General features: G+C 33.5%; 1 protein-coding gene and 1 non-coding gene across 6 annotated transcripts in view; both read left to right on the top strand.

The window, feature by feature from the left end:
* Positions 1–11,361, top strand: part of LOC126974697 (codanin-1) — a 28,355-nt gene continuing 16,994 nt past the window's right edge. For all 5 annotated transcript variants that reach the window (XR_007731563.1, XR_007731561.1, XR_007731562.1 and 2 more), the window contains exons 1-6: positions 1–168; positions 253–341; positions 2,360–3,775; positions 4,613–4,760; positions 7,244–7,341; positions 9,183–9,289. Coding sequence is in view for 1 of the 5 variants with exons in the window: in XM_050822270.1 (XP_050678227.1) it covers positions 82–168; positions 253–341; positions 2,360–3,775; positions 4,613–4,760; positions 7,244–7,341; positions 9,183–9,289 (1,945 nt within the window). In the remaining 4 variants the exon portion in view is untranslated. The remainder of the gene's footprint in view (positions 169–252; positions 342–2,359; positions 3,776–4,612; positions 4,761–7,243; positions 7,342–9,182; positions 9,290–11,361) is intronic.
* Trnat-ggu (transfer RNA threonine (anticodon GGU)) lies at positions 4,954–5,024 on the top strand. The gene has a single exon. It is a non-coding gene; the product is annotated as a tRNA-Thr (tRNA).

Raw genomic sequence — 11,361 nt, 5'->3', positions numbered from 1 at the left:
GCTAATGGGCTGTGCAAGGCTTTTACGTTGATTGTTAAATTTTAATCGTAAATCGATTAAAATAAACAAACCAGTGGTGAAATGTCGGAAACAATATTAAATAATGTTTTGTCTGGAAAGTTAAGCTGTGATCTGATGATAAAATGGCTTAATTATGACTCTATTGAGGTATATAACCTAATATTTATATCGACTTTGTAATGTTTTTAAATTAAAGTGGTTCAATGAAAAAATTAAATGTTTTTTTTTCAGGGTGCACCGGATGACTGTGTATTATATTGTTGTGATAGAAATGAATTTGTGTCTTATTTTTTATCCTATTTAAGGAGTCAAACTGATAAGTGAGTTTTATGTTTTTTAATTTAATGCTTTCGTTGAGACATTTTATATTGCTACATATATTTTATAAGTCTTACAAGAATATTTTCAATATCACATCCTCTCTTTCGAATTATGAATGTATTTTTATTAATTACATATTTAGTTGCTTCTGAATATATTCTTGAACTGAAACTAAGGTTATCACAATCACAGTAGGAAGAAACATAAATTTGTTATATTTACTATTTGGTTAAGTCGAGTTGGTAAGTCAGCTTTGATAACATGATCCCAGAAAGTGTACAAATACATGTTGTATTATGATATTCAAAAGCTATGTTACAAAATGTTTCTTAATGATACAACTCCTTTCAAATAGAGCCACCACCTGAAGCTAATTTATTGATAAATTTATTTTAATGAACATCTTTATAAAAAATAGAAGCCCACTGAGTTTCTTGCACTTGTTCTTCTGAGGCCTAAAGCAGATATATTTTTAATGGGTGGTAGATTTTGTTGTGCAAAAAGTGATTAAATTCTTTGAATAAAATAATAAATTTTTGAATTTGAACATATAAAATAACATCTTAACATTTGTTTAAAGTTTACTTAACCTTCCCAAATCGGCAGTGTCCTAGGGCACTAGATTTTGCAGATAGACCAAAACCAAGTGTGCCGTACCGCACCCTACTCCCTCACCAAGTTCTGAACTTTGTTTTGTTTATAAGTTGGTTTAATTTGCATGGTCTTAAAGCTTGTTTTAATAGCTTTTTGATACATTCACTCAAATCATCCTAATTATGAGCAATTTAAATAAAAATAATACACATTGACAGAACACTGGGCAAGTGCCATAATCAGAGTTTCCAGGAACTGTTATATGGGTATTTCTCAAGTACCACTCTAATAAGTAACAGTGATAATGAAAATATATCAATATATAGCCAATTATGAATATGCTGTCAATCAAATATAAAACCCTGGTCCAATATGGGCCTTGTGTCTGGTATATTTCGTCCTCCTATTACTTTGAGGGCTGTCATCTGAGCCATTTGCCTTCTCTTGGGTATCAGAGAGTAACCTGCTTGGAGCATTTTTGCAGGTTGCAGCGCAGAAAATGACCTGTCCAATGTCCATCTTCACTTTTGCTGATCATTTTGAGTTAGGATGTCAATGACTTTAGTTTCTTGTCGGATGACTGTGTTATGTCCTCAGTTTGTATTCTCAACATACTCCTTTCCATTGCTCGCAAGTTTCTGTCTGTTTTGTTGGGTGGGAGCCCAGGTTTTGCAACTATAAGTTATGCATGGTAGGATGTACATGTTGTAAGTCTTTGTTTTGATATTTACTCTTAGGTCTTTGCTCTTTAAAATCTCCAAGAGGGCCCAATACTTTCTCCACCCACATGCTACTGTTTTGTTGATTTCGTTGGTCATTTGAAATTAAATATATAACCATATAAAATTTAAAGTTTTTCCATTGAATCGGAAAAACAAACCATCAGCTGTGGTAAGTGACCACCTCCATCATATATTGATGAAGATACAGTGACAATAATATTGGTTCATAGGAGGAATTCGATATCAACCCATTGCTCTACCCTTTATTAGGCAGACTATTACAGCTATGGGCTTATTTAAAGTATTAGAAGATACAATGTACAGCTTTAAAAAAGTCTGATATACGAAATTATTTCTTTGAATATGGGGCTTTTTCTTTCTTACTTCAATTTGCAATTGGAGAGGAACAAGTTCCCAATTTTTTTTCTTTAGTAATCTGATTAGAGTATAAACTCATTATATTATCATAAAATGTATTGCTATTATGAATATTACGAATAATTAGCACTTTTCACAATACTTTAGTTAAATTTATTGCTTAATTTCCATTCAGAGTTACACTTAAGGCCTTAATGTCACACAGTGTTACAACCCTTCATATACATCAGAACATCATAAAAGCTGTCTCATGATACTCCACAGTAAGACAATTATACTAAGACAGTTTCCATTATTAATTAATGTTTGGATTTCCTTTCTAGCATTTTAGCTACAAACAGTAATGCCTCACAACTATCTCAAAGCACTCCAGACAAGTTGAATCAACGTAAACACACCCGTTCCATCAGTGACCCTACTTATGAAAATGACCGCTCGAATGACATTCTAACAGTCAAATCGGCTCATAGAACCCAAGAGTCACCAAACAAAGATAAAAAAAAGCCAGGCAGAAGAGTCAAAACTAAGCTGTTTACAGATGAGAATAAAGACAATTCAGTATCTTCTGATGACTCCAGAATTAGTACAGGTGTTGAGAGGCTAATTATATCAAGCACACCATTGAAGAATGGCTACAGAGATGCTAACTTTGCTACAAGCCCTTTAACTCCAACACATATTAGTAGCCATGATCGTTGTGACACTCCTAGATTAAATCGCCATTCAAAGTCACAAGAGAAGAGTTTTAGTCTCGGTGATTTTATAGTCAATCAGCCAAAGAGTGTGAAAAAGAAACGTACAAAGAACACATCAAATGAAGGAGAAGAAAAAGTTGATTTAGATCTAAGTAATTCGGAGATCTTTCCTGAAATAGGAGCTAGAAAGGCCAGTTCATTGAAATCTGATAGACGAAGAATTAATCCTACTAATATTAATAAAATTGTTGGTCAGAAAAGTCAGTCACTTAATAACTTTACTACAGACTTACAACAGCCATCTTTGGGCTTGGAAGAAAACCTTGCATTTACTCCAAAAGTTTCAAAGGAGCCTTCAAATAATTATGAAGCAGAGAGAAATATATTGAGGCATGAACGCCATAGATTGATGGAGAAATTTAACATATTGAACACAAATACATCTCAAAAACTATGTGCTTCACCCCAAATAACCAACCTTTTACAACGACATTCCTTTGAATTACCAATATACATAGACGCAGAACCCAACAAAGTTGTTTTCAAAGAAAAACTTGACTCTTTAATAGAAATCTATGATATTTTACTGAAAAACAATTTAATTTTAAGTATCAATACCGAAATTTATTTTCTTATCACAATACTTTTGTCAAAACAAACGCAAGAAGATTATTCAAAAAATGATTGTCAAAGTGAAAGTAACCTTTTGAAGACCATACATAACTGTACATACTTCGCTGTGAAATCTTTTTGGTATTTACGAACAATTTTAGATGTTATTTTAGATAAAAACTCTTTGAAGTCATTAGGTGAGAATAAGAAAGTTAGGAATTTCTTCCCTGATTTAGCAAAATTCTTGCTGAACTCCTATGGATTGAAGCGTGAAGCTGATAGGAAAAATGATAAAAAGTCATCACAAGATAGTAGATTCTCCAACGGCATTGTATGTTTTAACATGGAAACGGATAATGCTGACAATTTTCCATCGCTACTCAGTTTTCAGAATTTCAAAAAACAGAGGGATATGTTTTATGAGATATTACGGTATGTTTTTTGTTCACGCCTTATAATGTACCTATTCATTTTATTTTATTACATATTAGCGGCCCTACAAATAAACTTACCATAGAGATATACTTCCGAATAAAACAAGAATATGCTAAATGTTGACTAAATCGCTGAGAACACTGTCAATACAATGACAATTCTGAAGTATTTCGAATGTCAAACAGCCTTGAAATTTAACGCGGGAAACGTTAAACGTTCAAATAAATCAATCATAGGCAAAATTTCTATTTGAAAACATTTATTTTGGTTTATGCTCAGGTATAACTTAATGCCAATTTTATTTGTAAGTCCGTATATGTTTTTCATGTTAGTTGAGAATATTTTCTTAAGATAGAAGAATTAATCTAAAATGTCCAATCCTTATTTTTTTTTTCTAAAATTTTTATTGACATTGCATAGTCCGCATCGTTGGTGTATAGCTAAGAACAAATTGTTTCTGCTACAGTGACGTCACAAAATGGTGGTCGGCGTTTTCAGTCACGTGACATACATTTTAAAGAAATTAATATCTTGACTGTTGCTTCTCAATATATTCTTGATAATGTAATGTATGTTCATAGGCACATAAGTGAATTTGCCAGAAACTGTCATTGCCAGAGTTTGTTGCGCCCATTCTTCTCAGGCCTGAGGCATTCATTTTGGAATGGGTGGTAGTTTTTGACTTTCAATAAGTGATGTCACATCCTATTTTGAATAAAAATATTTGAATTTGAATAATAAATTGGTATTGAATTCGTATTTCTTATGGTAAAAACACTGTAGATAACTTACTTTCATAATTTAATTTTGATAGTTGAAACTGACCTGTTGCAGATGGTACCAAGACAGTGCAAGTATAAAGTCTAGTTTTCGCAGCCGTATCAAGGCCCTACTATCAACAGGACCCTGCGCGGCGAATCACGCTCACCTCGCTGCACTTTTCGTACATTTGCTGATCGATTCGCTACCACCAGACAGACAGGTATTACTCAACTCTTAGTTATCTGTTAAAGTTATTAAGTTAAGATTTGAAATAGCGACATCTCAAGTCAATTTCCTATTATGCACTTATTGGGGAATGAGCAGGTTATCAACTGTTAAGTAGATCCTGTAGATGGAGCCACAACCTGAGAGTTGAACGAGACGTACCAGGGTTTACGATTGATGCGTCACTCGGACGGTTCGCTCAGTGGAAGAGCGTTCGGACGGTACCCGAAAGGCGCGGGTTCGAGTCCCGCATCGTTCATAAATATTGGTACAAATTGAACTTTTTATATTTAATCCCAGAAGTGAGGGAATTGTTTATTTAGACAGTTAATATTTGACGAAACGATATAGCGGTATTATCTACCTACAGCATCGTAAATCATATGATGGGAACCCATAAAAATTTAATTATGAAGGTACTAGATGTTTTACAGCCACCTGAAATATGTCGCTTCATGGGTGATGTAAATACAGCAGCGACAAAGTAGTGATTTAGTACTTTTGTTTAAAACACTTTTAATGTCTTGTGTGGTAACTTTATAACAGCGTTAATTAAGATTAAAACTCGTGTAATTATTGTAACTATGTTTATGCATTAGATTTTTGCTTACATTTTTTTTAAGTATATGTATAAAATATCTTTATCTGAAGACCTGTATAGCCGAGTGGTTAGCGATCCTACCTACTAAGCTAGAGGTCCCGGGTTCGAATCCCGGTAGGTGCAAGCATTTATATGATGAATATGGATGTTTGTTTCCGAGTTATGGATGTGTAAATGTATTTATGTATGTTTATATGTATTTATGTATGTTTAAGTAAGTATATTGTATTAAATATATCATTGTCTTGTAACCCATAACACAGGCTATATATGCTTAACTTGGGGCAAGATAATTTGTGTAAAAAGTGTGTCAATATTATTATATCTTTGGTCATTAGTCGTGCTTGGCGATGATTAAAAGCTTGTTTTTTTTTTGGAATGAACTTGATGGACACGGATCAGTCATTATTAAAATAAAAATAAAACACGGAATGGCAACTTCAGTATCAACTCCACGGTAAGCGTACGATAATTGTTAAGGACATATATATATTGGCACATGAAAAAAATTTGCATTGAAAGTGCTGCCACCTATTCTTTTAGGTATGCTGCAACTTCACCACGATGGCAATAATTTAACATACATGTTAGATCATTAGATGGATAGATGGAGCTAGTGATAGCAAAAAACTCACTTAACTTACTTATTAAAACAAGACTTGACTATCGTGTTGTAACTTGTAATCATTGAATGCATCTCCTTATTTGGCGGTGGCTGCTGAACTTATTAGACGAATAATAATTTCCACCCACACAAAACAAACATCAATATGCAATCAATACGATCTAAAACAATAGTTAAAACTATAAACATAATTAGCGCCATCTAGCGACGGTACGCTAAGAGCGTAAAAATAACGCAGCGCCATCTCTTGGCCTGGGTACACTGTTTTTACAAAATAAAAACATTAGTTGCACATCACACATAGTATATAGTGCATTATCTATGACTACACTGCAGGCGCGCGAGGCAAGGGGTGCCCCTCGCGTTAGCGGGGGGATATGCTACCGCGCATTACCACAGGCCCCGACTGCTTTCAACTCGTGCGATATCTGTATATCAAAGAGATTAACAATTTTGTGTAACCTGCATTATAATAGTCCACAAGTTCAAAAACGTATTTAATCTTGATAAAGCTCCTAAAACTAAGAGCGATGGCTCATTCGACTCGTAATGACGTGTGCAATAAAAAGGCGTAAAAGGCATTTATTTTCTCAAAATTGATTCCTTTAGATTTTTTTTTATGGAATAGGAGGACAAACGAGCGTACGGGTCACCTGTTGTTAAGTGATCACCGCCGCCCACAATCTCTTGCAACACCAGAGGAATCACAGGAGCGTTGCCGGCCTTTAAGGAAGGTGTACGCGCTTTTTTTGAAGGTACCCATGTCGTATCGTCCCGGAAACACCGCACAAAAAAGCGATGATGTAATGTTTTTGATGTAATTTCTAATATACTAGATACTACTACCGCTTTCGGAAACAAATGGCGCTCTTAGAGAGAGAAAGAAGCGGCGCAAGAAACTCTCCCAGCATTTTTTTTTCTGCGCTCTTTTTAATAAAATGTGCAATATTGTACTGTACTGTCATGTCAATAATGTATAGAAAGTTTGTATTAGCACATGAAAAATTGCAATTGTTATTAAAAAATTAACAAGAAATATGTATAGCATTTAGTTTTTCGTTAATAACTCAAAAATATTTAAGGAATTTTGAAAAACCATCCCAAAGAGGAAGAAAATTCTAATAATAACGTCCCGAGTTCCCGCCGATTTCTATCTGTATTATTTATAATTTTAGGGTTTTCATCATATTATATCGATGTAAATAAACCTTGGTAAGTTTATCGAACTCTGATTTAAGTAAATCATTTATAGGAGACGAAACTTAGCAAGTTACAAAGAAGGTTAACCTGTCGTCCTGAACCGGAATCACACAGGCTGCCAAACTTTACTAACAAGGAGCTGTTCTTCAAGTTAGTATAATTATCTATACTAATATTATAAAGAGGAAATATTTTTTTTATATATAACGAGATTTTTATAACGAGGCGGTACTCGAACGGTTAGCTCAGTTGGTTAGAGCACCGGCACGGAACGCCGGAGGTCGTGGGTTCGAATCCCGCATCGCTCATAATTTTTTTTTTTTCAAGTTTTATTTGTGTATTAATCCTAGAAGTGAGGGTTATCACTTTAAAAAACATAACAGATTGTAAAGATTTGTTTGTTTGCATTGAATAGTCTCCGAAAGTACTGAACTGATATGAAAAATTTTTTCACTGTTGGGAAGCTATATAGGCTGCTAAGGACATCATAATTTAAGCCAAAGAGGATGTAAATACTATGTAATAAAAGATGGGACTGTCTAAGTAAAAATTGAAATTTAGTTTAGTATGAAACGTGCAGTGACTTGACATAAGTTTAAAATAGTAGTAAGTACAGCGTGGCGATTGGCGACGAAGTACAATCCGGCTAAGTTTTTACAATTGCTTAAGGCGCGGTCAGACCTCAATATCCACAAAAATTGGTTTCTTAGAGAGTCGATTACAACATAACGCAATGAAAATATTCCGACGAAAAAAATACAGTCCACAAAGAAGGACTTAAAGAAAAATTTGAACCGAATAGAATAAAAATATATATATTGTAATATCAAATTACAAATTTGGAAGTTCGTTCCCAAAAATAAACTTTGGAGTCAAAAATCTCAGACTTTTGAGCTATAACAACATTCTTTTTTTTTAAGAATTCAATAGAATAAGTACTTTTCTAAAACTTAAATGGAACAATTTTTCAATTTAATATGTAAATTTTGAATAAACAAAAGATAATCTGTAAAATAAATGCCTATTTGCAGCTTAGCCACATGATCAACACAAATATTGTATGGGTGGTTGTAGCGTTTACAATCCTAGTCAGTCCGCGCCTTAAAACGAAGTAGATTTCGGCTATCTCCGTTTTTTTACAAGATTATGTATAGACGTCATTTGTCAATCTATCAATTACTGCACGTTTCATACTCTCGCTTTTACTTAAGAGTTTCGCTAGGCTGGATGCCAATGCGAAAAATTTAATTTTCGAATAGTAATTTTATCCTCTAAAAGTACAAATTGTAACAAATGCATTGAAAAATTATGATTAAATATCTATCATTCCTAATAAGAGATGGAGCGATGACATAGTAGAAACAGCAGGAAAGATGTGGACAAGAAATGCAAGAGACAGGAGCAAGTGGAAATCAATGGAGGAGGCTTTTACCGCTAAAGGCGTTCCTTATGTCGAAATTAATAACTAATTATACTTACAAAATTGGTATTTTTATTTAAAATAGTGAAATACTAACACATACTAACAAATACGATTTATAAGTAAATATCTAAATGTATAGATGTAAGGAAATAAATCTATAAATCTATATATATAAAAATGAATTGCTGTTCGTAAGTCTCGCTAAAACTCGAGAACGGCTGAACCGATTTGGCTAATTTTGGTCTTGAATTATTTGAGGAAGTCCAGAGAAGGTTAAAAAGGTGAATAAATAGGAAAATGCTGCTAAATTAAATAAAAACAACAAATTTGTTTTTCCTTTGATGTGTCCATAGATAATTTCTATGAGAGAATTAATTGACGCACGGTTTGACAGTTCTGCTGTGAAACAATTTCATTACGACAGCAGGGTGCATATTTTACGAAGTAATTTTTGATGTTATGATAATATATTATTGACAAATCCATATAAAATATTATTTTATTTATTATATACAGAACAACGCCTGTCGGGTCTGCTAGTAAATAAATAAAAATCTATCAATTTCAGAGAATTCATTATGTTTGCCGAAAGTGAATCATTTCGAGTACATCTGCGGGACACGTTAGCTACTGAAATTATCGCGCTTAACAATACTCATATTGGTAACGAGACATGTAAGTATAACAACAGATACATATAGAACCATTTCTTTTGAGAGCCAACCCGAATGACTATTCTCTTTTTTCTTTCTAATTGGACAGATGAGTGTGGTGAATATGAAAGGTGATACACACACTACCTGTCACCAGTGGGAGGCACCTTTGTACCGAATGCCGGCTGGATTATGGGTACCACAACGGCGCCTATTTATGCCGTGAAGCAGTACTGTGTAAGCATTACTGTGTTTCGGTCTGAAGGGCGTTGTTACTAGTGAAATTACTGGGCAAATGAGACTAGACAACTTAGCAGTTGTAGTGCCGCTCAGAATTGTTGGGTTTTTCAATAATCCTGAGCGGCACTGCATTGTATTGGGCAGGGCGTATCAATAACCAACAGCTGAACGTCCTGCTCGTCTTGTCCCTTATTGCCATAAAAAATACTTACCTTCCCACTAAAAAAAAAAATATGTTACATACTTTTCTTAATAAGTATGTTTATTTAATTGTATGTTGAGGATAAACACTTAAAATATTAATAAAAATAATAAACCAAAAGTATTTATAGAATTACTGAATATTTTGAAATAATTCAAATAGGTACATTAGTTATACTAATTTCAGAGGCATTTTCAAATTATAACAAAATAAAAGAATGTAATTATTAACCCCCTTATTCATAATGGTCCGCTAACTTAAAACAGCCCCTAAGGAGTGTTTTTTCTCATTCTGACTTGGGTCAATAGAAGAAGACAGAGTGAGAATTAGCAATGCTAAGTTAGCAGACTATTATGAATAAGGGGGCTAAAGTTAAAATTACACACACTAAACAGTCACACCTCCACGACATAGATGGCGCCAACAGATGATGCGATTAAAATTTTTAATATTAGAACAATCTATACTAATATTATAAAGCTGCAGTGTTTGTTTGTTTGAACGCGCTAATTTCTGGTACTACTGGTCCGATTTGAATGATTCTTTCAGTGTTGGGTAGTCCATTTATCGAGGAAGGCTATAGGCTATGTTTTTTTTTTCAAAATTAGGGATCCGTAATAAAATTGCTATTTTGTAACACAAGGTGTAAAATCAAAAACCTATTTTTGCGTGCGCTGCAAAAACTATTGACAATAGAACAAAATGATGTACAGGCTATAATATAGGCAATATTTTATTACTTATAAAACTATCGCGTGAATTATACTTTATATGGCAAAACAACGTTTGCCGGGTCAGCTAGTTTAATAATAAGATGCATAATTAGGCTAAGCGATGAAACCATAGGCAAAAACAGATGGCTCAGCTTCACCTGATGTGAGACTCATGTTTCCACGGAGCGCTGTTTTTTTAATCCTATAATATACAGGGTGTCCCAAAGTTATTAGACATGAAGGGAAAGTACCTTAAATATCGTAGATTTTATATATTTTCTCTTTTTATCTGCATGTATGTATGCAAAACGAAAAATCTACAGAATGCATTTAATTCTAATTATACATGAATATTGACAAACGGTTGGGACAACATATCGGCTATACAGGATGTCCCAAAGTTATGGGACATGAAGGGAAAGTACCTTAAATATCGTAGATAGGGTATTTTACTAAAAGAAGACTTTATGTTATTTTTAAAAGTTAGTAATTCTGCATTCAAATATTTTCTAAAAATTACTTGCCTCGGCTGGGAATCGAACCGACTTAAATGTAAAAAAACACCCCTACTTTTATGATATGTAGATATGAGAAAGAAGTCAATTAAGTGGGTATTTTTTTGTAAATTAACTAATTAAATGCTCAAAATGTGATCCCTCCTGTCTTACACAAATCGCCAATCTTTTAATGAGTCCGCTGCCTTTTGATTTTCTTATCATTTTATAGTGAATACTCGATATGATATGGCTCAATTCTGTTTGTAACTCGCCCACATTCTCTTATTGCTTTTAAACTAAAAAAAAACTATGCTATAAAGTATTTTGATTATGAAGTGGGTACTTATTTACGAATAATCAATGCTATCTATGGAATGATAATATCTCTACTTTTCGAACATCGTCGTCGGCAATAAATAACTCTCTTGACATTTCACTCAAA

Source organism: Leptidea sinapis, chromosome 33, assembly GCF_905404315.1.
Source record: "Leptidea sinapis chromosome 33, ilLepSina1.1, whole genome shotgun sequence".
NCBI classification, from domain to species: Eukaryota; Metazoa; Arthropoda; class Insecta; order Lepidoptera; family Pieridae; genus Leptidea; species Leptidea sinapis.
Note: the sequence above shows the minus strand (reverse complement) of the source record. Positions and strands in the feature narration are given on the sequence as shown.